The 27801-nt window shown below is 40.7% G+C and overlaps 2 protein-coding genes across 4 annotated transcripts; both read right to left on the reverse strand.

Annotated features, from left to right (window-relative positions):
• On the reverse strand, positions 1–5018 carry LOC145458489 (uncharacterized). Its single transcript, XM_080336866.1, has 7 exons — positions 4070–5018; positions 3747–3986; positions 3610–3684; positions 3305–3554; positions 2177–2348; positions 1710–1798; positions 1–379 (listed from the first exon to the last, which is right to left on the reverse strand). The coding sequence occupies exons 4-7, from the start codon at positions 3503–3505 to the stop codon at positions 194–196; spliced, it is 648 nt and encodes a 215-aa protein (XP_080192992.1). The 5' UTR covers positions 3506–3554; positions 3610–3684; positions 3747–3986; positions 4070–5018; the 3' UTR covers positions 1–193.
• Positions 5019–11253: 6235 nt separating this feature from the next.
• LOC145458482 (beta-1,3-galactosyltransferase 5-like) lies at positions 11254–23232 on the reverse strand. Of its 3 annotated transcripts, none has more exons than XM_080336860.1 (5): positions 23092–23232; positions 22156–22189; positions 21969–22089; positions 20950–21175; positions 11254–14163 (listed from the first exon to the last, which is right to left on the reverse strand). In XM_080336860.1, exons 1-5 carry the CDS (start codon positions 23199–23201, stop codon positions 13590–13592), a joined length of 1065 nt encoding a protein of 354 aa, XP_080192986.1. In that variant the 5' UTR covers positions 23202–23232; the 3' UTR covers positions 11254–13589. The 3 variants fall into 3 exon arrangements, 2 of the variants coding, with proteins under 2 accessions (XP_080192986.1, XP_080192985.1); XR_013921148.1 differs by adding an exon at positions 20602–20738 and having other exon boundaries at positions 14025–14163; positions 21969–22189; positions 23092–23201; XM_080336859.1 differs by having other exon boundaries at positions 21969–22189; positions 23092–23201.
• Positions 23233–27801: the final 4569 nt, after the last annotated feature.

Below are 27801 nucleotides of genomic sequence, written 5' to 3' on the forward strand. Positions count from 1 at the left end.
TATGGCTTTTTGTTCTGTATTGTACCAGTTCAAAATACAAAAAAATGCACTTGACTAGACCTCGACGAAAAATTGGAATAAAAATGGATGAAGAATGAAGGTAAAATAATAGTCCCTGACATAACATACGTTAGCAAGAAGTAGGCAGCAAGAGGTAGGCCTTTTTGTTCAGAAGGAAAACTAATTGCCAATTTTAAAAATCAGCATGTATATGGCTTTCTGTTCTGTATGAAATCAGTACAAAACACGAAAAAAAACATGGAGGAAGAAAATACGTTAGCAAGAATTGGGCCTTGATACAGAACTGTGCAATCACTTCAGCCAATACTTCTGCCTCCTCGATAACAGTCTTGCTCCTGTTTTCTCCTTTATCGTCGTCCTATAACATAAATGAATTGATTACTTTGATTGATTAGCAGTAGAGCAAAAGTCCTTATATGTGTTTGTTAGTGAGTAATGTGGGCAGTCATGTCAAGTCACATTCATCCAAGGATTCCGAACCGTCTTTAGGAAGTCACGACGAACTTGGTGGAGTGTGACAGCCAAGTCAAACTTTACCATCTACTTCGACGAAATTGTCGATTTAACTCTGCGCGCCAAATTTGGCTTAATTCCAACATATAGAAGCTAATAAACCAGGGGTTCTCAGCCATCTTTTGGCCGTGGCCCATTTTCGGGTTTGAAAATGTTCTTGAGATCCATCTCTTACCACAGAGTAGAGTCGTAGTCCTTTTCAATGTGTGGTAATCGCCACCACCAATTTGCATATATTTCTCTATTATAAGCACCTTTTTATCTTACTAATCATATTTAAATGTAGACCTACAGGGACAAAAAATCGCGCAAAGCACGACAAAAATCTACTTCAACAAACGACAAACAAAGTAATTTTGGGTTCAGTCGAGCTCCCCTAATTGGGTGTTTGAAGTGTGATGGCCCTGGAAGATCGTATAACTCATCGTTATCGTTCTGGGCCAGCTTCAAACATTTCTTTGGTGAACGGGATACTATAGCTAGCTGTAAAATGTACCTAATATATATACCAGCGAAGTTTCAAATCCCTAATTTTGTATCTCAATGATTTGACATCTACACGTTGGAATTGAGCCATATTTGCCATACATCTTGTTCGCCACCGAAATAGCCGACCCAATGCTCCCTCTAATTTTTGACGAGTCTGCACACACTTACCAACTCACAGTAGTGCATAACGACTAAAAAAAATGACATCACTTCAGATTTTTTCTGTGCGCAGAGACCAACTAAGCACTGTGCAATTGCGCACGTGCGCAGTGCAGCTTAGAGGGAACATGGGTCAGGCAATAGCAATCTGAGCCCCCCACGCGGTACGAATGCGACCAGTTGAGGATGAACTTGCTTCCCGTGTAGAAATGTGAATTGAAAGGAGTTTGAAATGAGTGACGGATTATTGGCAATAAAGTTTTGGAGACATTGGTTCCACCGCTAAATCTGAGCAAGTGTAACGAGATGATCAAAACTTTATGCAAGCAAGACCAATAATTTTGACAAAATTAAATGACTATAATTTATTTTTTAAATTACATCACATCAAAGTTTGGGAACCACTGGTATAGTGTTCTGAAGATGAATGGTAGCGGCCCTGGAGGTAGCAACGATTCACTTACTGTCAAATGATATGATAAAGAACGCAGCTGTCACACAGACGTCAGATTCATAAACAAAATTACCTTGCAAGCTCCAATAACAGTTAGAAATCGTCCCACTTTGGTTGTAATTGTTGTACTCTCGGCCGTAGGATGAGCCACTTTACATGCTCCTTCAAAGATAATATAAGTAGATCAGGGGCTGCATTACAAAACAATGCGGCAAATCGGAATCTCCGCCAGCGGTAACAATCTCTCTCAAATGTGATCACCCCATAGTGTCAAAATTGGTATTTCAAAACATTCCAGACTCAACACCGAGTTGCGCAATCAACGCACTTGTTTGTGATTTTGCCATGTCGGCAATGTCAGTAGAAGATGACTTTAAACGAGGGCTTATAAGGCTGTGTGGTCAGCAACGATTTGCAATTTAGCTGCGATGATCTTTCACAAGAAGGGAAAGCAAAATACTTTAACTCTGTAAAAATGCTCTCGAAGGCATTGTTATCGAGGGTTTTGTAATCTCGATTGTAATATCAGTAACAACTTACGTGTAATAGTCTTGTAAAGATTAAAATTTTGAAAACTTCTTTTTTGTCCATTTTTGCTTCTTTGACCTTTTAGGCTGAACAATTGCCACACATCTTTTACAGCTATGCTTGTCATGATATTTCTGACCGTTGAAGCCAATTGTTCACCGTGAAGTCCTTTCAAAGCAGATACCTGTAGTACAAAATACAAATGGCTCTGCCTTACGATAGTGGTGTGTACCAGAATGAAAAATAACTAGATCAGCCCAAAAAATAAGTAGGGTTTCGAATTCATTAATATAGCATCAATTCATCATGGTAAAGTACATGCATAAATGACGATTATACCCCCAAACCCCCCTCTGGCTACGCGCCTGCATAAACATCAAATAACTTGATGGAACGTTGATCTTGACGAGAGGTTAGATCAGGGTGGGCAACTTCTCCAGTCGGCAGGCCGCATATAGGAAAATTAAGTACTTGGACACCGGATTGCTGAATCGATGCATTTCGTCCATTTATCCACAAGGAATATATCGCATTTAATGAATGTATTTTAACGACAGCAATGTCACTTCAAAGCCATTTCTCGCCGATAATGGCGAATACAATGTGGATTTGAGAATAACATTGTCATGTAGGCAATCTCGATACTGAATTCATGCGGCCTGCGTCCTCTACCGAATTCGAAAAGTGGCCTGCAACCCATTTTGAGTTGGCGCCCCTGGCATAAGCGGTGCCTTACAAAAACCTAGAAGTGTGCCGTGCTACAAGTCGGCGGTTACGGAATCAAAAATAGGAAATATCAGCCTGCTGACCATTGTAGTCGACAAAAATCATGATTACCACAGACCACATTAGGTTTGATTGCATCGTCAATGCCGATAATGCAAGTCTTCTCGCTTCAACGAACTTACGCGTAAGCTCCACTCTCGCAACGCTGCGCATACACATATAATATAATAACATAGTCACTAAAATTTGACGTAGTAAGGAATTAGTGGGGAATCTCGGCAAACTGGGGCGGGGCATTATCATGTAGGACAGAAAACTGTCGGCGGGCCGGACAAAGTCACTTCGCGGGTCGTATGCTGCCTGCCCCTGGGTTAGATACTCCGGCTTAGTTTGCTCTAATCGACAAAATCATACCAGTTCAGATTTCTTGCAATCGCCGTCAGTCAAGTTCTTTTCCAGTTGTTCCAGCTGAGATACGGTTTGACAGGGGTTTTCAATAAGATCTTCAAGCAAGATTGGGGCTGTTGTACTGTGTTTATTTTTTGAGTTGTTGATGATGTGACCTTTAATTAGATCCATCATCTGGTTCATCTGCTTGGAGCTGAGGTCCATCATCTGTGGTCACTGTGTGCAGATGTTGGAGTTGATGAAGAACATGGAGGAGCTAAAAAATTATTTGAATTCAAGAAAACTGGATTGATCATATGCGATAAACTTACCATTACTGTGTGATAGGCCTTGTTGTTGACAGTCAGACTTTTGCAGTTCAACATTGCTTACAAATGAAGGATCGTCTGGAAAATAGAGCGACTCTATTGCTTAAATTCGAGAATGAATCAAAGTGTTAGGAGCTTACTGCATTGGTTGATTCCCTGCAACTGGCCGCTACATTCAATGTTGGGATCATACTGTTCTTGAACACTCTCCTCACTTGATGATGGCAAACTTGCATTTGAAGCATCATTAACAAGAGCACTCTTGCTTGTCACACTTTCATCGCCAGAATCAGGAGGTGACCGCACTCTTGGAGTTGGTATAGGCATGCCTTGTGTCTGAATACTTGGATTACGTTTTTTCTTTGAAGGAACAGCATCATCTACAAAGTATGAAAGTTATACATATGTCACTTCTGGCCTTCTGCGTATAACATATTAGGCAGAATAACAGTGTAGGCTATACCTTGATTATCAGATGACATGGACTTGTCAAAAAATCTTTTGGCCCCTGACGCCTGACGTTTTCGGTTAGGCCGTTGTAGGTCCTTATCTGAAGCGGAGGGCAAGCTACTATTGTCTGCAACTGCCCTCATATCACGAAAGGCCGTGACCCATAAATCTAAAACAGAAGGATAATAGATGGTAAGTTTCCAGATTTATCAAACTACTGGATTTGTAAACAGCGCAACTAGATCTAGAATTACTCAAATTTGAAAACTCGCACAAACTTGAAAAAACGATATTGTTTCGCACACGCAAACATAGAACTGCTAATGAAATACTGTACGCAAGTAACTGTATAAAGCTTAGTGGTTCCCAACCTTTTTCGGTGTCAGGGCCAAATTTAGAATTTAAGAGTATATAGCTGGGTCCGCACGAATTCGTGACTGCTTTAGATCAATAAAAAGTTCACAAAATAGAGTAAAATCGAGGAGAACTGCTGCTGGGTTTTGCCTCAGCGTATTCAACCGTGAGTCACGCGTTGTACATCTATTCGTAGATTAGTTATCAATACCTATATACAGTAGTGACATAACGTTAGCACTCTTCTCAGAACTTTTCTGCAATCCTAATTACCAACTCCAGACTCCAAGCTAAGCAAGAGAATTTTATAAATATAAATTTTATTTTATATCATAAATCGATTTCTTTAAATTTTTGTGGGGGACGCAAGACGGCTAGCTCGAGGCCGCGGTTGGGAATCACTGGTATAGCTACATGCTACAGTCTCATTTTTGTCATGATTCAAGTCATCCCAACACTGGTACCGAGTAACGGCCTATATGGAATCTCTGTCCATTTTTTGAAATAAATCCTGCGTGATGAGAGCTTTTCTATATAGAATAATTAAGGAATTGAACAGAAAATCCTGCGTGATGTTGCCACCAATTCCACTCCGGAGTAACGGTAAACCTTCACAAATTAGGAGTTGACTTACCGGATGAGCATTTGATACGTAGGCTATTTTGTACAGAGTCCAATTGCCCGTGTCATATTTCACTTGATGATGATGAAACGATCCGTCCCGTCAAATCGGCGGTTCTAGCTCGCTTGAACCGTAGCCACTCTTTCTGGTACTGCCTACGTCTCTGCTTCCACGGTCTTATTTTATATCTGGGCATTACCACGTTGTAGCTGAGCTCCCACTACACTATTATAGATAAAAGTACAAGAACATTCGATCACAATGAATGATTTTAGCGACCACCATCTGATGATATTATATAATCCAGCACTGTCACAATAGCTTATATGATATTCGCAAAAGTGCAAACCAAGTTCTATAGTTTGTGACATTATAATACACTATATATACCTATGTTTCGTATCAAGCATAAATAAATTACCAGATCTACAGTTCAGTTTTCAGTAATCCTCTGAAGGAATATGCTTGGTTGAGCCTTAATTTACCACGATTAATTCCAGAACGCAACTAAACCTAACATACGACTGCGTAGCTGTAAGCCTCCATTACGAGAGCGCTTTGTCTGCCAGTATTTCGCGCCGAAACTTATCTGAACTCGCAAGGGAGAAATGGCCTCTCGTTTACACTCCGGATCAGAAGTTTTTTGGACGCAGAACCGGAAATTCTCCAGCCGGATTCTGCGGACTTTCAAATTTCCTTCCAAAATTTGGGAACCGACCAATTCCAATCAAATACAACCCAACCACCGAAAGCAGCGGAGGTGGCGGAGCGCGAGGATGCGGGCTAATATGATATTTAATTTTAGTCTGCAAAATTGCAAGAAAGAGCGTGACACTAGGTGGAACATACGGTAGTGATTAATCGCCCCATGAGAGTAAAAGTTCAATATAATCTACTGTACATTTATAAACACCACTCTACCATAATAGGAAGCAATAATCGAATTTGATATTCCTAACAAATATATTTTCAGCATTCGACAAAATTTGGCCAAGAAAAGTTGTGGTTCAGCACAAGGTATGCACAATTGCACATAGCAATTTACAACGTAGCTACGTTGCAAATTGCTATGGTATGCACAGGATATGATTTGGACTTGACTGGACAAGAACAAGATATATTTAAGTCGTGCTTCAGCACAAGGTATGGACAAGATATGATTTGGACTTGACTGGACAAGAACAAGATATATTGATGTCGTGCTTCAGCACACAAGGTATGGACAAGATATGATCTGGACTTGACTGGACAAGAAAAAGATATAGTTAATTCGTCCTTCAGCACAAGGTATGGACAAGATACGATTTGGACTTGACTGGACAAGAACAAGATATATTTAAGTCGTGCTTCATCACAGGGTTTGCACAAAGATATGATTTGAACATGACTGGAGATGAAAAAGATATATTTAAGTCGTGCTTCAGCACAAAGCATGCACAAGATATGATTTGAACCTGGCTGGACAAGAAAAAGATATCCTGACAGGTTCAAAAGACATCTAGTGTTTGCTGGGTTGAAGCATAACTCGTGATTCAGAATCGAATCATTAAGTACTCGATTTTGCCCAACCCTAGTAATTATAGCCTACTTATTTGGTTGAATCATGTTGTTTTTTGTGACACGAACCACTAATCATTAAAGAGATATTAGGTCTTTGGGGGGATGCTAATTGCTTCTGCTCGTTGCATTTTACCGCGGGACTCAGAATGCAAGGACTGGGCCACCCCCCTGTGCGATCTCCGGCCAAGTTCCTAACAACGCCGGCGATCTTTCTGTAACCGCACTTATTGTTGGCTAAAACATGAATTGGTGTGTCTTTTTGGCGCCGAAAAGCTTATGCCTGATAGTCCAGAAACCGATGTCAGTATATACGAATACAGTTACATTTATTTCTGTACATCATGCGTATTTTATTTAGGCCTATTTTTTATTTTGATTGATCAAGAGGCGGGTATACTCAACTATTAAAAAAACGATAAGCGCGAAGAATAATTTAAAGTTGAATACATATGCTCAAAATACTAAACCTTATATTAATTTACGGAAAAACTCGAAAAATTAGGGGCGGGTGGCGGGATGGCCCCTTTCGCTCCTATTGGCTACGCTTCTGACCCTGAATTATGAGCCCCTTTCGAGATGGCGTGATTTCTGATGTAGGGATATATTCAGAGGTTCCCAACGTGGGCGATATCGCCCCCCAGGGGGCGATTTAGGCGGTCTAGGTGGGCGATGGCGCGTTAAAACGGCTATATTGGAGTTGGGACTGTAACTACCGCACCCCAAACACCGCAATCAGGGGTGGGGGATCGAAATCGAAGGAAGCCCAAAATTATTTCGTGAAATAGCATGAGCGATAGAGTCATTTTTTAGAAATTCATGCGACTTTTTCAAAAAATTTTCGCGCCGTGCGCGATTTAATCTGTTCATGTATCTTGTTGTTGCCGGGTCCCCGTCATCCAACAAAAATACGTATGATTTATGGCAATGGGAGACTTCGTCGTCGGTCATTACTGCGCCACGACGCACCAAGACATATGAAGTTAGAGGCTATGTAACATGCGACTCCGAGAAATGTGCAAGAACGATCAGCAGCGAGAAGAAATTGGCCAAAAAGAAATGCCCTTGCGTTGACCTTAAACTTCGATATATATACATATATGTTTAATTGTCCATAGGCGCCTCACTGGCTGGCGTGGAATGTTCCTGTCTTGGCGACCTTAACCCTACAGGACAAATGCCATCCCGCAAGGAAAAAATTATTTGCCAGTAAAGAAATACCAATATGAAATCATGTGCGTCTTTTAGTTGGGTACGTTTTGACGATTTCCATATCTTCTGACATAGCAGATATAGGAGGTCACGAAATAGCATCATGTAAAGAAGTCAATATAACAACGATTCCGCCCGAAGATGTTTGATTATTAGTTAGGGGTCTTATCTTTTCCAACATACCACATCGACCATATTGACCGATTCAAACATGAATTATATAAATTTGTCGCGCTTCGCGCGTTTAGGCGAAATACGGTGACTCACGAAACAGTACATGAAATAGGGTATAGCTGATATGTACCGACAAAAACCCACTGGTTGAGGGGGACTGGGGTTTGGTTTATCACCCTATGGGGCCAAAAACCTACGTTTTTTCGGGGGGCGTCACGAAGTGCTGTTTTTGGTTCCCAATATTTGGGGGGCGATGATCGGTGTGGAGCTTCAAAAGGGAGCGATGAGTCGAAGAAGGTTGGGAACCACTGGGATAGAAGGTTTGCCTGGATATCTGACGAGATAGCGTAGTGTTAGAGCAGGGGTGGACAATTATTCTCCTGGCGGGCCAAATGTGAAGCAGAAAAGACGTTGGCGGGTCGAGGCAAACGTTGAGACCAGGGCGGTCAACCTGTGGCCCGCGGGCCAAATGTTGCCCGCGAGAAGGTTTTGAATGGCCCGAAAGGTAATTCTCGAAATTAGTTATATCATAAAAAAGATTCCCAGAGTAATTTATGGTGAGCTTGCAAGATTACCGAAAAATTTGATTAGCCTGACCGCAAAATTTGGGATGTTGATAACTAAATTATCAGTTCCGACGCATTATTGTCGTAGCTAGGCGCCAGCCACAATTTTCGCAGATCTTTGTATATGATGATAAAGTAAAATATGTCGTGGCAGATTTATTTATCTTGATATTTTTAGCACCGGGCTTGATTTATAGTCACTCGATTTCTTGCTTTAAGCATTGGTAGTCCTACCCCTTCCTGAAAATTAAAAATATAGAACTGAGTCTGACTATATTCGCAATTATTGAGAACGTGTCGTCCAACATCCGAATTTGCACGTGCGCTCGCAGAAAGATCGCCGGATTTGCCGAAATCTTTGATGTTTATGGATCCAAAAGCCCAGCAATCCTGTCCTTGCACAATAAGTCGAGCGTTATACAGAGGTGACCCGCAATATATGCAAGTGACATTATTATTGACTGAATTCGTTCATCAACTTTGAAAAATTTTCGCGCTATGCGAGGTTGTGTCGTAACTACACACTAGCTTTTCATGGCATAATTGTTATCGATTCTAATACGTTTTGTTTTCACCGTTACCTAATCCGGTTTGCTCCTATCGGACGACTAAACAAATGTCATCAACATTCAAGTGGTCCGCGCAACGGTTCGTAAATCTCATGCGGCCCTTTGGTCAAAAAGGTTGGCCGCCCCCGGTTCAGACCATATTCTGCGGCATGCAAGTTTTATTTCTGAATTGAAAGCAGTGATACATAGTGATATGTTAATATTAGATTGCATCCCTAGCTTTGTGTGGATTGGTAAAATTAGGGTTGGTTATCAGGGTAAAAATTTGGCATCCGCAAACGAGGACACTTTGCCCAGCCTGCAAAAGTTTCTCTAGCCGACGAGAAAACGCGGGTAATCTTCAAATTTATACAGCTAATATCATTGAGTGAACTACAAAAAGTCATTTCTCCAACTCCAACAAATGCAAGCAATTTCTACTGAATCAATACTAGTCAGCCCTCAAGATTATCGGACCACAATCTGACATATCGACCTCGCCCACCGACACATACAAAATTCAATTAGCTTCTTTTTAAGTCTTTTTTAAATCCAGCGTGCATGTCTCTAATTTACATGCTAGGCCAATGTTGGTGTCCGATTAAACGACTATAATCCAAGTAGTTTCGGCTCCCTCCTATCTTTTCATGATATCACGATCTTGGGGTGTATTGATTTGACAAAATTTCTATTCGACGACCATGATGATGATGACAATGCATGATGACATTTCATTGTCGGGCAGGATACAGAGTTTCAGAGTGGTATACCGGGGATGGGCAGACCAGCTGCTTCATGCGCGAGCCGCATCTCTAAAATCTTATTATTCAAAGAGCCACAAATTTATTCCCCATTATGAAATTTAGGCTATCCAGAGAAGTTCAGATTCTCCCGTAAATTATTACCCCGCTATCAGTCGATCAATGAGATAGGTATAGGCCTAATCGAATTTTTGCAACAACAACTTTAACAGACACGGGATTCCTGATGACTTGTAGATTATCCCATGCGGCATACAGATATTTGCATTTGATACACACATGGCCTGTGAGTTGTGACGCAGCTCGCCTTTCATGTCTTTTTTTTATCTCGTTCTTACTTTCTTTTAAAAAAAATAAATTATTCTGCGTTTTCCAAGCCAGATCGCCTTCTTACAAATTGTATCCTTGACCACGGAATTCGACCTTACAACGTCTACATAAGCTATTATTCTATACAGTTGAATATTGCAATTATGAATTTTGTACTCGTTACCACTGTTCAATTCATTTGCCGATACATTTGATTCGCTGCTTTTTGAGTGGGAAGGTGCAGAGCCCTGGCTCTCTCTCTCTCCTATCCGTTAGGAATATTACCATTATCCCCTGACTTATATTCGCCCAAACTAACATATCGTATATTGTTTTGGCATCTGGCTCCTGAAATGCCAAAAATAACACGGCCTGCCTATACGCCAAAAGTCCCCACCGATTACATTGTAATCCCACCATCATGACCTGCTCACCCATCTGACATTCTCAACATCTGCCTGCTTTAACAGTCAATTTACCAGAAATCACTGGTAATTATGAGTTGGTATACTGGTTTACCAGTTAAAGATATGTAAAAGTTACCAATTTATCTAACAGTATACCAGAAATCTCTGGTAATTATCGTTACTAATGAGTTGGTATACTTATATACCAGTTGAATAAATGTAAAATTTACCAATTTTTCTAGCAGTATATAATGAGACCATGTGTAATACAAACCTAGTGTTTGATTTACCCGTGCAATACATCTGGAAAAGGCAATCATCGTATATTGAACTGCTAGTCAAGAACTCATTCGTCAGGACGTTCGTATCAGCTATACCGCCAGTTAGGTGTATTTGTAAGTCGCTATCCGTAGACAACGGACTCGCTGTATACCCTCACAAGCTATTAAACAAGGCAAACGGTCTATAGCCTACCATCCAAGCACTAGTAGACGTTCTTGTACAAAACCCAACAACTTGTTTAGCCGAGAAGGATTTTAGTGCACTAAAGTTGAAATCAAAACGAGGGAAAAGAGTTGTCTTTTTAATGAGTCACTACATGGCAAAAGGTATAGTAGCCAGTTTACGGCACATCTGAACAAAATAGTGTTGAGTATCTTCACCTTCTTTTTGTCCAACAATTTACGGTTGGTTTGTGCGAATGAAATTTATTTTGCAAAAAAGTGCTAATGGAGTTCAAAAAGGTTGAAAAGCACTTACCTATATCATAAAGCAAACTCAGTACTTGCATATCATTACACAAATAAAGAACATAGCGATTTCATTTGAAAACAATTTGGTGCAAAAGCATGCCAAATTAAGGACCGGAAAGAATATCAAAGAGCGACCGTGTAGACCAGTGGTTCCCAACGTGGGCGATTTGGCGGTCTAGGGGGGCGAAAATAACGAAGGGGGCGATAGGGGGGCGAAAACGGACGAAGGGGGCGATAGGGGGGCGATGGCGCGTTAAAACGGCTTTATTGGAGTCGGGACCGTAACTACCGCACCCCAAACCCCCCAATTGGGGGTGGGGGGCCCGAAACCGAAGGAAGCCCAAAATTATGTCGTGAATTAATATAAATGATAGAGTAATTTTTTAGAAATTCATGCGACTTTTTCAAAAAGTTTTCGCGCTGGGCGCCATTTAACATTTTCATGTATCTTGATGTTGGGAGCCCCGTCACCCAACAAAATACGCATGATTTATGGAAATGGGAGACTTCGGCGTCGGCCATTACTGCGCCACGACGCACCAAGACATATTAAGTTAGAGGCCATGTAACATGCGACTCCGAGAAGTGTGCCAGAACGATCAGCAGCGAGAAGACCTTGGCCGACAAGGAATGCCATTGTGCTTACCGAAAACTTCGATATATATACATATATGTTTAATTGTCTATAGGCGCCTCAATGGCTGGCGTCGAATATTCCTGTCCTGGCGACCTTAACCCTACAGGAAAAATGCCATACCGCAAGGAAAAAATTATTTGCCCGTAAAGAAATACCAATATGAAATCATTTGCGTCTTTTAGTTTGGTACGTTTTGACGATTTTCATATCTTCTGGAATAGCAGATATAGGAGGTCACGAAATAGCATCATGTAAAGAAGTCAATATAACAACGATTCCGCCCGAAGATGTTTAATTATTATTTACGGGTCCTGCCTTTTCCAACATACCACATTGACCATATTGACCGATTCAAACATGAATTATATAAATTTGTCGCGCTTCGCGCGTTTAGTCGAAATACGGTGACTCACCAAACAGTACATGAAATCGGGTATAGCTAATATATAGCGACAAAAAGCCCACTGTCTGAGGGGGTTCTGGGGTTTGGTTTATCACCCTATGGGGCCAAAGACCAACGTTTTTTTTCGGGGGGGCTGACGAAGTGCTGTTTTTCGGTTCCCAATATTTGGGGGGCGATGATCGGTGTGGAGCTTCAAAGGGGGGCGATGAGTCGAAAAAGGTTGGGAACCACTGGTGTAGACTGTAGAGAAAGGTGTAAAATAAGAAGGCTCGTATCAACGTGAAGTTATATAATAATAATTTTAACAATGGTAAAAACTCGCTCAAAACTCAAACCTGTGGCCCCACCTAGGCAATTGTAAACACCATGACTACGATCCGATTACTGTTTCGCGAATAGTGTAGCAGTGTAGCGAATGCACGGGTAGCAAGCCAGGTTTTGAATTTTGACGTCTTAAAGTCGCGATGGGGTGTGGCATTATTACGATTTGTTTGTCCGGTATTTAGAATTAGAAAAGTGATGTATGCACCGTTACGGGTTCGCGTTGATCTTCTCAATCAATTACAAAAGTTCTAATAGGTAATTACTCGTGCCATCCGTTTACCGTCCATCTGGACTGGGAACGTTAAAACACTGTGAACACTCGTACAGCAATCATTACCACTAAGCGAATGAATTGCTATTGTGAAGTTGTCTGGGAAACGTCGATCATGTCATGACTTAACGGGTACCATACGTCCTCTTTTAAGAGGATTTGTCCTCTTTTTTGACTTCGGAAGACGCCCAATAAATGTCCTCTTTTTTAAATTTTTTCCCCTTTTTTGAAACTTTTGGTTAAATATAGGAAATCTGAGACTGAGTTATAGGAAATCAGCACCCAAGCAACTTTCCGTACTATTTTTTCCGGCTTTTACTCCAGTATTGTAAGTTTGAAAATTTCGAAAAAGTAAAAAGTGTCCGCTTTTCAGATGTCCAAAATATGGTAACCCATGATTTGGTTCAAGCTTGCAAGTCGAGGGTGTCAGTTTCATGATAGATCTCGATACTTTTGCTTTGTGGAGTGAGCATTGAATACGAAGTTGTGGGTTGGACTAGCATCACGAGAAAACAAGAGTATGGCTGCACTTCGGGCGTTTTCTATGCGCCTGTATACGTTGTGCGTTTTATAGTGGCTGCATGTGCGTCCCCAGTTGCACGTTTTGCGAATGAGCATTCACCAACAGATACAAATTTACTTCGGGATTGATTTGATTATATCTTTACTATATTGACGGATTGAATTTTCTTGATGTTTCCAAAGGTTTACATATAGTCTGGTGTGTTTGAAATCCGAGTTCAATTTTGTGGAAATGGCACAGTTTTTGTCAGTTTTGTTAAAAGTATAACTGTTGGAAGCGAAGGTGTCGCAAAACTTGAGTCTCATAAATCCGGTTATGAACACATCGTCCATTCTATAATAAGGAAAATGCCTAGAAATCTCGTAAATTTCGGAGGCGAGTCGGACTGACATACCGTAAAATCCTCCGAGACAAAAAGGAGGGTACAAGTCATGCGGATATATGTCACGGCTTATAGTCCATTTCGTGTCTCCTCTTTCGGGTATATTGCATGATTCGTAACTATACGCGCATATGATAGGAAACCCTGCAATCTTCCCATCTGCGTCGTCCATTAGTCGCCTGATATCATGCAGCAGTACCATGATATTGGGATATATATCGTCATCCGCGGAGAAATACAACCATTCGTCAGGAGCGTTTTGTCCAACCCATTGCATTGCTGCCAAAGCCTTCAGTCCGATGGAGCTGGAAAAGTTGATTAGATTTTATAATTGATGTTTCTTTTATCAATACTCGGATCCAAGTCGAATTTGTACTTTTTGATACGGCCACAGTCGTATCGTCCGGCGGTGTAACGCTGTTGAGGAGCACGACTGATTATAATTAGTAAAAAGCTAGTAACCGCTGACCACCAAGCCAGCGCGAATATAAACGAATCATAAAAACGAGCCCTTGCCTACTGTTTTTGCAGTTTACTGGGTAGGTATCAGGGGTATCTAGATAGGTATAGTATAGGATTACCATATTTTGGAATCGGGGAAGCAAGACACTTTTACCAAATGAGAAAAGTTAAGTGAAAACAGCCGATTTAGCTTTAGTAAAAAAGGTCGTCACTTTCGATCGAACCACGAATCTCCCGCTCGAACGTCTGTGCTATCAAGTATGCCGGACCCCAATTGTGGAACAGTATCTCGTCGGCTATACGACAGTCGTGGAGCATGTCCGCATTCAAGTCGAAATACAAGCAATTTCTTCTAAATGAATACTAGCCAGTCTATACAGGATTACCAGACCACCACCTAACTTCGACCTTGCCCTCCGCCACAGGCCACCTCATTTTGTGGCTTGCGTATTATATTCTCTACATTACTTTTCGTTCAGTGTGCATGCCTCTTATTTACTTCGCCTAGGCCCTAGGGCAGAGGTCTCAAACACGCGGCCCGCGAGACCATTTTGTGCGGCCCGCGACGGCATTTTGGATTTCGAAGTATTCGACAATATTTTACTACCAATTTTTGAGAACTTAAAATTCGCTCTAAAGCTACTCCAGAAGCCTGAAACTACTCATCAAACCTCACTAATACATCAGTTTCCACTCAGTTACCACTCAGTGGAAGATCAACAATTACGTGACATTACTTGTTTAATATGGTAAAACATGACCCATTGATAATTCGTGACTGAAAATTGTGATTTGGACTTGAGCGCGACCCTCTGTAGAATTACTCGTACTCGTACTCGTCACGTCAACGTTACAATACCAAACTCACTTACAATGCAACATTTGAGGCTTATTTTGGCGAGTTCTAGGGCCACGAACAGAGTAAATTTATATTTTCGCAATCAGTACCGTGGTAGCATTTCATTGATACCCGGTTTATCAAATTTAGGCGAACGCAGGACAAGGCAGTCAAAAATTACCGTCAAATTGCCTTTGACCAAATGGAATGTGTGACAATAAAGACCAATTTCACTGAGCGTGGTGGCCCTACGAACGGGGGGGTCTGGGCGAGACTTACCGGGGGCCCCCTATGAGCATCTAACCGTAACTTCTGGGGGTCTCCGCCACCCAGACCCCCCTTTCGCATCTCTTATTCTTATCTATCTTTCACCACGGTAAGGTTCGGTCAGGTGCTGTATTCCGCCATGTCTATTATTGCATGTGTGCATGTGCAAGGATAGACTACATCAAAACTAAGTAATTCTACCACATGCAGAGACGTGATGATTATCGGGATACGGGACTTTTCGAACAAATGCAGAGATTTGATGACGATTGACACATCTGTACGGAATCATATTCTTGCTTGGTACACGGATTTCCATGTTTATTCGTTATTATCCTTGAAAAAAGCCCATCATCCAAATAGGGGGGCTTCGACCAGGGGGGCCCGGGCGACCGCCCACCTCGCCCACCCCAAAAGCCACCACTGGGCCCGTGAGATTTGCTTGTGTCCACACCATATAGGACACTATAAGCAAACTATCAAACTGGTAGGAGAAATAGTAAAATATCAAAAGCAGAATTGGACAACTAGAAAATATTCAGCTTTTCCAAATTAGATTAGAATTAGATTACTGTCATTTCGCTCTAATTTAGTGAAATTAGACAACTAGAATTATCTAGTTATCCAACCATCTACTTGGACAACTAGACAATTTTCAGGTTTTCCGAATTAGATTAGAATTAGAATACTGGCATTTTGCTCTAATTTAGTGAAATTAGACAACTAGAATTATATAGTTGTCCATGTCCAAGTCTGATCAAAAGGCCGTAGCTTGCGTTACGTAGCATATTTAGATATCTAAGCATATAGGTATGGCAACCGACATTGGCATTATGTTGCCCCTTTGATATAGTTGGTTACATCCCGTGTCATCTTGGGTATCTTTATATATGTTATTGTCGCCAATTTAATGTGGCGAGTATTAACTATAGTCGTAGCCTACGCTTCACAGCTGTAACGAACGGATTCTTCGGCGATTGCACATTTCTATTGTTATTGCACAGATCCATTATGTTCAAGTTGTTATGGATCTGTTCCAACATTCGAAGGTAAAATGAAACGCTGATTCTATTGAACTTCCGTATTGACATGTCAATATAGCGTAGTTATCAGGAGTAGACCTATGCTCGAAACCCGGAAATAAGGCCTACTTTGAAATACATTGAATTCCCCTATTATTGGTGGTGCGGCCCTCGGCGCCATCAAAAATAGGAAATTGGCCCGCGAGCACATTCGAGTTTGAGACCTCTGCCCTAGGGCTAGGCTATAAAGTGGGTGTCTGATCTTAAAGGCTACTCCAAGTTTTTTCGACACTTTCCTATCTTTTCATTGTATCGCAATAAGTCTTGTGATGTTTTGAAACGATGAAAATATTATTAAACCTGATTGATTGTGCTATTTAGCGTCATTTATGTCCATTTTAACTCGAATCTGTCCATTATCTTAGCTGAAAAATTGAGGACGAATTGTTAAAAAGGAGGACATTTAGGCGTCCTCGGAAGATATTTTCAAAAACCTGAAAAAGGAATAAAAATACTCGTAAAGGAGGACGTATGGTAACTCTAGGTATGGTAAATGATTAGTATCGGAGTTGCTCAGTTCAGCAATCCGGCCTTGGTGTCGAACTGGATTCGTATGCTATTTTGACGAAAGATGATTGGAGTCGGACTTAGGGAATTTGTTGTTCCGCTACGCATCACTAGGAATCCGCTTTCTACTAAAAAAAACATGGTTTATAATTCGATATTAGTGCTTTCGTTACCAGTCGGCACCGTGGCGATCAAGCTGATCATTATTATTATTATCACAAATATGAGTGGTGCTTTTCGCCATTTATGGCCTTGTGCGCCACGGTCGTCAGGAAATTCAAATCAAGCAGTAACTAAATGAACTTATTACAACTAATCACGAACTCAGCGACGGCGGCGGACAATTGCGATGACGAGAGTAGGTTGCGTATGCTGAACGGTACATGTAACTGATTGCAATAGGTTATTAAAAATGATCGATGAAAGTCGTATTTAATGCACGATATCAAAAAGTGTGGCGATCAAGCTGTTGTTACATCAATATTTGGCAATTATATGCCGTATTTACGTAATCCAATGTGCCGTGTGAGTAACGAGTTAACTATATTCTGACAAGTGACATTGTGTGACAATTCGGGAATATGTGTCAAGCTGATAGTAAGGAACACGCAACAGATGATTGAAAGTACTATTCCACAAAGCAGACATCTAATAAGTAGGGCGATTTTCGTTGACATGTCAAAAAAAAAGTCAAAATTAGGTCAAAATTGTAGCGTTAGGTCGAAAAAAGTCAAAATTGTTTACAAAGTCAAAAGATTTTCACAACCTGCATTTCGTTTGTATCGTAGATTTTGCTCTGTCGGTGAACTTATTATTTGACATTTTACAGCTTGTAGCCCACTTTATAGGCCTACCGTTGTAGACGGCCCATTGTCTGCTCATTGTGAATCATAAACGTTCAAACGGCACAAATAGGTTGACATGATGTTATGCTCAACGTACCGCAATATCCTTACTGAAGCAAGAGTGTGGTGGGCATTGCATGGTTCTTATATCATGAAGCGCATAATGAAAAATTGTGATGTAGACACCTTTGTCAGAATGAAGCAACACGGCGTGTCACCAACACTTTACGCACGCACAACTTCAGTGTTGTCAGCCAACAACTGCTTCTGTGAAACGTTCTTTCTCCATGCTTGGCAAGCTACTTAGTTAGGACAGACACTTTCTACCCGAGAATGTACGAAAGTATCTTTCGTTGTAGTTTTTTTTTCGGATTAAACTACTTCGTAGTTCGAACCAGAATTGAAGATAAGTAGTACAATTCTAACATTATGTGGGAAAACACCTAATTTGCATACGTTAGGTCAAAATTTGGTCAAAATCATGTTTTCTAAGGTGAAAAATGTCAAAATCATGTTTTTTAGGTCAAAATATTCCGTTTTTTAGGTCAAAATATCGCCCTACTAATCAGTAATACAATATTAGATCCTGGATCACACATCACGACGATTGTTTGCTGATTATAACTATAGGGTTGCATTCAAAACAAAAATCAATGTAAAACAAACATGTTTAAAACAAGTCTCTTGTTTAAAACATGTTTTTTATTGTTGCTGTTTTTTAAGCCATGGCGTCACGAATATTCAATTCATAGTACAGAGGCGGGCAACCTTTGTGCTGGTCACGGCGGCATTTCAATTACGTAGGCAGCCTACGGCCGCATTCCAATGCATAAGCCGGAATGAACTAACTTGGCGCCAAATACCCATATTAGACTGCCATGTCCATTTCCGGTGAACTCCGTACTAATCTACTTTCTCATATCGGCTTACTATACGCACCGCAATAGCGAGTGGCCATGTTATGAATAATGACTGGTCTACGTAATGGTCGCGCGAAGCGCGAACATTCTTTCAGATTCACAAATGAATTTTGTCAGTTTTATTGGTAGATTCACATATTACAATCAAATATTTATCGTTTATCAGCCCATGTGATCGGATTCACTGGTGGAATTGATGGAGGTGTCTTCGGAGATTTAGGGCAAGTTATAAATGGTGATGCATCTTCGGATGGAGCAATTGTTATTACTGACGTTACTGCATGCTCCTGTTTCTTGACCACCCATAAGGATTATCGGTAGGCTAGCGGAAATATATTGGAATCGCCTAAACGTACCAGAAACAAATCTATTTCGTGAGAAGCACACCAATTCCAAATTGGTATTTCAATTTGCCTGTCTGCACACATTTCCATCTTCGGCCGCTTGTTTCCCACCCCTGTCATAGTGCAATGCCATTGACAATTGAAAATATAGGGTAAATATAGCTCCTTTGACGAAATATCTACGTACTATTGCTGTTGAACCGACTATTTCGAGGGTTCCAACCATCCCATCCCATCGACGGTCTTTGTCTCGTAATCGCGTTTATAGTTAGACAAAATCTCATACATTAGGCGTTCTTTCATTGTCACAAAGGGGTAACAATATTAAAAGCAAGAAATCGAGTGACAACGTGTTGCGCGAAGTGTGCAGAAAATTTTTACTTTTGATAAATCTATCGCAAATTATTCTGCTTCATTGTAGTGTACGAAAATGTACCAGAATGTTGACTGACTCATGGATCTGCCAATGCGTCGGAACTGAAATTTTAGTCATCACATCTCAAGTGTTGCGGCCAGACTAAACAAATTTTTGGTTGGCCTTGCAAGTTCACAATCTGTACAATCCCTTTTTGATAATATTAATAATTTCGTAAATTACCTCGCGGGCCACGGGCTGGCCGGCCCTGCTTTATGTATTGCAATTTTTCATTTCATTATAGCGTCTCCGTTTGAAATTATTTGCATTTCAACTTCGGACCACTCTCCGCACGGCGCCGGCACTATGAAAAGAAATCCAGCACTAAACGAGCATGCGCCTTCCCAATTTCAAAAATTATTTGCTCGAAAGTTTGCTCTGAATATTCAGCTTTCCGTTTGTGAATCTCTAGTGACTCTCTGCTGTGGGCTTTGCCCGCAATCACACAACAGCAAGAACAAAACACGCGACATGTAGGAAGTCAGCTTTGTCGTCCAATCAATTATTTGCATCAACGAAATTGATAGGAAGAATGCATCGATGTCTAATATAAAAAAAATTATCAGGCGTACAGGATCTATCTTGATTTGATATCCTTATTGTATCATAAAACCAAATCCACCCGATTGGGGTGTTGGGCTACTGTCTACCTTGTTTTTGAGATAATATCTAGTAGGCTACAAGTAGAGAAACCGGTGTTTAACCCAGATTTGCGGTCTAGCCTAGTCCTCGTCGAAATTGTTGGCAAAGCGACGAAGGATATTGATTTTGTGGATTTATTATAGCATTTGATTGTCCCTGCTCGTACATTATAATGACGGTGACGTTCAAAAAGTCAGCATGTACTTCAGTGTTGTGACATAATACAGCCTGAGTCGTCGCTAGTTATCATGTACATTAATATATTACTTTACGAAAATTTTGTGATACGATTGTTGATATACAATGTTCTTTCCAATTCTCTACTAGTTGCTGACGATTACCCCTGACGAGTGTCAGACGAAAATATTCGGGTTCATTTCAATATGAATATACTATTTAATTGTATATTGAAGTTCTGTACCTCCAAGAAGCTCTTTACGGAAATTGTTGGAGTTGGAATTAGCAATATGACGTCACGCGACGTCATAGGTTCCCGTTCGCTTTTCAAAAAGGTTCGAGTTCACACAAACCAGAACCTTTCGGAGGTTGACACCATCCCTATTAAATACATAGCGACCAGGTTGCAGGTATACCACATATACACCAATAAATCATCACTGGGTATGTTAGTCGCGTATAGTCGGTATACCACCACTTGCAATAATCGTGGAGCCTATTTGATCGTATATAGTCAATAAAGTGAATAAGACTGACATCGTTACTCATTTAAGGAGCATATGAATCAAATCGAACGAAAATGGTTATTTACTGGTATGTTTCGAGTTGGTCGACTTGTAGAATATCACCACAGCGGATATTTTCGTTCAAAAGTTGTAGTTGTTCCGATCGATCTTCGCTCCGGCCAATGACAAATATAACTTCTAAGCGCACACCATCAACATAGAGAAGTGATCCCCACGAATTCCGTATGTCGTCGCGTTGCTTAACCCGCTTAAAGTCGGACTTGATCACCACCAGCATCGAACACTGTACATCTGAAACACGTAAGACAGGGGTGTCAAACTCAAATTGCGTAGCGGGCCGGATTCAAACCTTCAAATCGCTCGCGGTCACCAGTCAACTGATTCCCAAATCATGCCCTATCTTTTCACTTGAATACTTCATTATCAAGTATATACAAATAATAGTATATTGAATTGCACCACAGATCATAGGGCTTTATATTCTAGCAAGTGGCAACTCTTTTAATCGCGAACAATGGCGATTCGGGTTTGTCTGAAGGTCGGGCACCTTTCGAGTAAGAATTAAGTGACACGGCAGTGCAACCACTGATATTTGCATTGTATTTTTCTATAACCACTATATTCTACATATAACGGTTTCGCATTGGCGTTTTCGGCTCTGTGAATAACTACGTTTTTCTCGAAATTGGGTGATAAAGTCACCGACTAGAAAGAAACCACAACATAACAATCGAGTGGTGTTAATATGGCCGGCCTATGGACACTGGACATGCTCTACATTTGCTGTCTTGAGGCAATATTTATTGGAAGAAATTCCTACAAAAATCTCAACATATTTTACAAATGTGAGGGATAATATATCAGTCAACTTAGAATTGGTCCGCAAGCCAGATGAATGGATTGGTGAGCCGGATACGGCCCGCAGGCCGCATGTTAGGCACGCCTGACGTAAAATTCCCTAATGATCAAAATAGAATCGCATTGAATGAGCATCAAATTGACTCCGCTTCCTAGGGGGATGTATCAAGTATCAATGCCACGATGATGTACAACTATACCACATCTATTTCATAACTTCACCTACCTATGCCCTTCCACGAAACGGGGGCTTTCCAAGTCAGCGCGGTGGGCGTTTGCAAAAATTTAAAGTTGTCCCGGGCACTTTCCAATTCTTGAAGCATGCTCAGGTTATTTAACTTGAAGACCTCAAATAAAGATGGATTTGACAGTGCTGTAGTCGAAGTCCACCCGTTTACTTGCGAGCCAGTTACCTCGACATGATTGTGGTATGTTGTACGGTAGAATCTAACACAAAACAGATGACCAGCTCAGAGGGTACCCGAATTATACTGTCGGTTCTAAAAGCAATAATTACAATCGTCCTAAGTATCTTCCTGAATTCATATGATGGGCGTTTTATCGAACCATCCAATGCTCATATATAAATACTTGATCTCTCACGAATCTGTCAGCTATCGAAAGGACATAGCGACGGCTCGACGACTGCATGGTGACATCACCTCACCCAGGTTGCTGGCAGTGGCGGTGCTGTTGTCATAAATGTTCCATTTCTATACTATATTACGTATATTGATACGTAGGTCACAATTTATCAGTGATAGAATCCCCACGGCGGTTTAGAATTTATGGTTTCCCCCCTGTTAACAACTTTTCGGACTTGGTTACATGTTTCATCAAGACGTGAAACTTCAAGTGCATGTTTCTTACATGTGTCGATGTCGCAGACTTGTTTGTTATTGATGGTGATCAGAGTGAAAACACAACATTGCCGACGGAAAGTTGTAATGTGAGTTGTGTGAAATATGGCGACACGGAGGATATGTTCGGCATTTGCTGTCATGAAGGATTATTTGAGTGCAGGTGTTTCTTGATGAAAATTTCAGCTTTTGGTAGAAATATGCTGTATAACAAGGGTCTGATAGCAAATACTCATCAAACGTCCTGTAAAACACTATTTTTTTTACAATACTATATACTTCGATCGATATTACCTCTTAAAATATTTCATATGGTGTATTTATATTAAATAGTATATAGCTTGTACGATATGTTTCTTGTCTAACGTTAACTGGATCCAAACATAGTGCTGCAACTATGCGGTTTTCAATATGTCCAAGTGCAAGTATTTCGAAATGCCAACGAACTCATTTCTAATATATTAGATTGCAGTCTATAAATTAACTTACCTGTGCCGCAAATTTTGTAGCCGAGTATATCCGTACAAATAAATATATACCAGAGAGCAGAAGGTCAAGACACAAGGGACGATATATTGGCAGGAAAGCGCGCGTTTCATTGATGGATTTTACAATCGCAAAATATCCTGGAAACTATGATAGAAAAGACTATGCAAGCCGAATACTTAAATCTGAAATACACAGGGTTACGTTGGTTCATTACTAAGGTAAGTGCAACATGTGCGTGTTGGCTGTTGATTCCAGAATTACGAACGAACGAATTACCAAACAACCCAGACAATGTTATTTAGGCTATGTACTGTACACTGTACACGACTGTACAATGTACATAGGAAGGAAGTGAGTTAGCACATCAACCCTCATACATCACTTTCGTTGGCATGTTATGCTCGAGTGATCATGTAAATCCAATTGATATTTCTACACTCAATCGTAGTATACAGAGGTCACCAGCCTTTTTTTAAACCAATAGTTACTTTTTGGGTAGTCCTACTGATATAAGGGCTGCCTGTTACTCCCGCCTGTTTTCCCGTGGTTGTTGAATTTCTGAAATTTGACACTCAGAGCACTGGGCAGGGCGCAACGTACCAAGAAAAAATAAATCTTCCTGAGACTCACATCAGCGTCGCGGAGTTCAGCTGGGTTGCCACACTGGCCGCCGAAGCGTCAATATACGCGTCGAGGCTCGTCACCATTAATAGAAAACGTGACTTTTCATTTACGAGAATTCAGTGTATCTCTGTTGTCTAGTCGCGCTAAAGCGAAATCAATTTCAAATGTATGGCTAAAATTTGTCATAATTGCTCATGTTACTGTTGATATTTGAACCTCTCTCAGCCCACGTGATTACTGAACTTAAATAATCCTTGACTCATATCATATTAGTTTTAAAATAACGTTACAGGCTTAGGTTCGCGTTACCCGCGAACGTTATATAAAATTCAGAATCCAAAGCAACTATACTTGTTGATGACAAATCTATTTCACTGATCACTGGTCGACAAAATTTCACTTATGTTTTAAACGAGAACGTGAGTACGTGATTTTGGATGAAGGCCCAGGTTTCGTTTTTTGATTTGAATGGTCACTACATATTCCCAGAGCACGTTGTTTACTTCTAACTTGATAAAAACTGTTCTCAATTTTCTTAGGAAAGAGACAAATCTGTTATTGCTCGTTGACTGGTTGCTGAGGAAACAGCATTGCCTCAGAACTTTCTTCTAGTTTGTATCATGACTCGCCTGAATCAGTGCTGTATCTTGAACTCTCTTCACCACAACTGTATTTAACATCGCTGTAAACAGATACAAAGCCATCATGAGACGGATGAGGAGCATGCATTAAAGAAGCGATTCTCAACCGCCGATCCGCGACAGATATTGGAATTTTATATCTCAATTCCAAAATGCGGGAAGATGGACGATTGTCCTTTATTGAGGGATATAAAACATCGCATTATAAATTTATTGAGAATATTATAGAGATTTCATGGTCTACTTTGAGCGTGTCGCAATTGTGCCACTGTCGTACGAAACTGTTTAGTTATGGACAAGTTATATGTGGTTTCAAGACTCTGACACAAACGTTGTTACATTCCAACAGTGCAAATAAGCGATATTATATAGCAGTAGCCTATACTGAGCCGGGATTGTGTGAACCTCTGAAAGGTTCAGGTTCGTGTGAACGCGAACCATTTTGAAAGGTACTGTGTGAACGCAAATGTGACCCTCATGACGTCACATGCCGTCATATTACTAATTCCAACCCTACATTTCAGTGCGGGTTTCTATATACTTGCTACCGATATTACTCCATTAACATGTTATACGACAGTAGCCAGCACCTCAATCGAACGGAATTGGTTTTTATGATACAATAAACATAAGATTGACCCCGTGCGCCTGCTAGGTATTTTACATCAGACAACGATACCAATTCCATTGATTGGTTGAATAAGCATCATTCACTGACTAGCTCACATGTAGTGTATTTCGTTCTTGGTGTTGTGTGATTGCGGGTCAAGCTCACAGCGGACAGTCACAAACGGAAAGCTGGATATTTCGAGCAAACTTTTGTAAGAAAGCAAGTAAAAATCTTGAGATTGGCAAGGTGCATGCGCGTTTCGTGTTGATTTTTTAATGTTGCCAGCGCCATGCATAGAGCTGTGCGAAATAGAAATGCAAAGAGTTTCAACCAAGCATGTTATAATGACGTGAAAAATAGTGTAATATATGTAAAAGGTTCACAGTGCAGAACCTACCAAGGTTCGTTTGTGAACGTGAACCTCTAAATCTCTGAGGTTCACACACGGAACGCAAACGTGAAACCCACGTTCACACCATCCCCATAATAAAGCATGAAAAAGAGCAGCTAATATTTCAAAGGATACCGAACAATCACGATCATGTTAGTGGTGTTAAACCGGACCTCGCCTTGCGTAAACTTCAACAGAATCACTCATAGATATCTACTACCAATAAGACAGCATTAAATGAAGTTTACTATATTACATTAGAGTTGCATACAATTTTCGTGATTAAATATAGAGTAGATTTTGATTTTTGACGGTTTACCCGGCCGCGACAGTTGTTTTGAAGTTTTACCGGTCCGCGAGGTCAAAAAGGCTGAGAACCTCTGCATTAAAGCATCGTTTTAATAATTGTTTAAGGATATACGATTTTTCGTAGAAGAAAGAAAGAAAAGTAGAAGAAAATCCTTATACATTGATATGGCATACGTAGAGTCATGAATATGGTCAATGGGTCCTCGCCATATCGTAGGAACAACAAAAGATATTTACTACGTTCGTTTGTGTAGCCAATTGTGTAAACCAGCAGTTGAACAAGGTGTATAATATACGATGTGAACAGTGGTATCTACTTTTTGTCTTGATCCCGTAATGCAGTGGTTCTCAAACCGGGGGCGTGGAAGCATCTGAAGGCGCACGAAGCCGCAGTTAACAGAGCCTTTTTCGCGCTCCACGCGATTTACCTCCTGCTCATGGTGTTTACTCTGTATATTGTCCGAATTTCATATTCGAGAATACTCTCAACATTAGCCATAACCTTTTTTGTTATCAAACTATACGTTGGGATTGCTAGAATTCTGATTTATCTCTTCAATATTTTGTGATATCACGATAAGGGGGGCGCAAAATTTTTCACTATCAAAAAGGGGAGCGTAATGGAATGCCAAATTACAACTTGTTTATACAATTTTTTCTATATTCCATACCCGAAATTTCGCCACATACCATACCATATACAAGGGCGGGCAGCATACAGCCCACGACGGCGTTTTAAGCGGCCGGCAGATACTTTCCGGTCATACTTGATAATGTGGCCCGCAGGTCTACATTATACATCTGAGAGCAAACATCTACTATCATGGACATTACCTAGACAAAGCTGCGTTCCAATGTAATATGATGTTCACGTGCAGTCTTTACTAAGGGTTTCTATGTCCGACATGAAGCCAGAGCTCGATGAACTTGTTGACAACTTTTATCGACCACAGATGTCTCATTGACTTCAGCAGCTATTGAAGTAAACTAAATTACGGTAATAAATTCATTGAATACTGTTTTGGTCTCAATCCTTCAAACTTAAAGTTGACATTAAATACGATATATTCCTTGTATATGTGGATAAATTCGCGATTATTCTACCGATTCAGGAATCCGGTTCGCCAAGTACTTAATTTTCCCATATCCGGCCCGCCGACTGGAGAAGTTGACCGTCCCTGCCATATGCCATACCATGCTCTGATCACAAATGATATCAGCAGACACTAATTGCTATGCCAAAATGACCTGTCAACCAACCGACCATTCAATCAAACAATCAAACAATCAATCAATTAATCAATCAATTGATTAATCAACAGTTATGTAAACGATTGAGGTTCATTGAGACCACGCATTCAAAAACCTCTACAACGAGAATGATCTAGTTTTAAGCTCCTACTGCACCGCCAGGAAGTACGAAGTAGCGTTGGGACCCCGGGAAATCCCGATCCCGGGATTACTCCCAATGAAATCCCGGGATTTGTAAAGAGCATTTTCCAAGGCCTACGTAGCGCCATATCTCTTATTTTGGTAATAAAGCAATGTCACAAACTCTGCTGATAGTCTAAAACAATTCACCATTATTTGATATTAAAGCCAGCTATGTCCTAACAATGTACTACACAATCACTTCCGTCGTAGTCTACGAATCGTAGCAGTGTAACTCAGTATCGGAAAGTCACAAGGAACTGCTGTGGAGGTGAAATACAGGTCGAATAATGGCTAATTTCGGATATGTCAATGCAAAGAGAAAATCACATGCTTAGCGAAACTGTTTGTTTTATAAATCTACATTAAAAGCCAAATGCAACTTGTGTCAAGACGTTTTGAAAGGTTCAGTGTCCAGCACAAAGGGACTATAATAACGCATTTAAGGTCCGTACAAATGATAGTAATTAAATCATGCATGATTCAATCGGACACGTCAAAGAAAGATCAGCTAAAAATAAAGATGAGGAAGATCGATTCCCATAAAATAGATCGCATAAACCTCGCCTCGATGAACTTCTTAACCAGGTAACTGCTGTGGACGGGTTAACATTTATTCAATTACCCAAAGTGAGTGAATTCGTCGGGCCTTCAAGGCTTATGGCTATGACTTGTCAAGATGTCGCAAACGGGTTCGTGACTTG

Source organism: Botryllus schlosseri, chromosome 16 (assembly GCF_051294905.1).
Source record: "Botryllus schlosseri isolate E-star chromosome 16, Bs_hap1, whole genome shotgun sequence".
Classification (NCBI taxonomy): domain Eukaryota; kingdom Metazoa; phylum Chordata; class Ascidiacea; order Stolidobranchia; family Styelidae; genus Botryllus; species Botryllus schlosseri.

What these genes read in the sequence shown, in the direction of transcription:
- LOC145458489 (XM_080336866.1), bottom strand. Translation starts at nt 3,505, where the DNA reads ATGATGGACCTCAGCTCCAAGCAGATGAACCAGATGATGGATCTAATT. An exon ending in TCTTTACAAGACTATTACAC is followed by an intron (nt 1,799 to 2,176) that starts GTAAGTTGTTAC and finishes TTATCTTTGAAG; the next exon opens with GAGCATGTAAAGTGGCTCAT. An exon ending in CTGTTATTGGAGCTTGCAAG is followed by an intron (nt 380 to 1,709) that starts GTAATTTTGTTT and finishes TTTATGTTATAG; the next exon opens with GACGACGATAAAGGAGAAAA.
- LOC145458482 (XM_080336859.1), bottom strand. Translation starts at nt 23,201, where the DNA reads ATGAAACGCGCGCTTTCCTGCCAATATATCGTCCCTTGTGTCTTGACC. An exon ending in CTACAAAATTTGCGGCACAG is followed by an intron (nt 22,190 to 23,091) that starts GTAAGTTAATTT and finishes GTTTTGTGTTAG; the next exon opens with ATTCTACCGTACAACATACC. An exon ending in GACCAACTCGAAACATACCA is followed by an intron (nt 14,164 to 20,949) that starts GTAAATAACCAT and finishes CAACTTTTCCAG; the next exon opens with CTCCATCGGACTGAAGGCTT.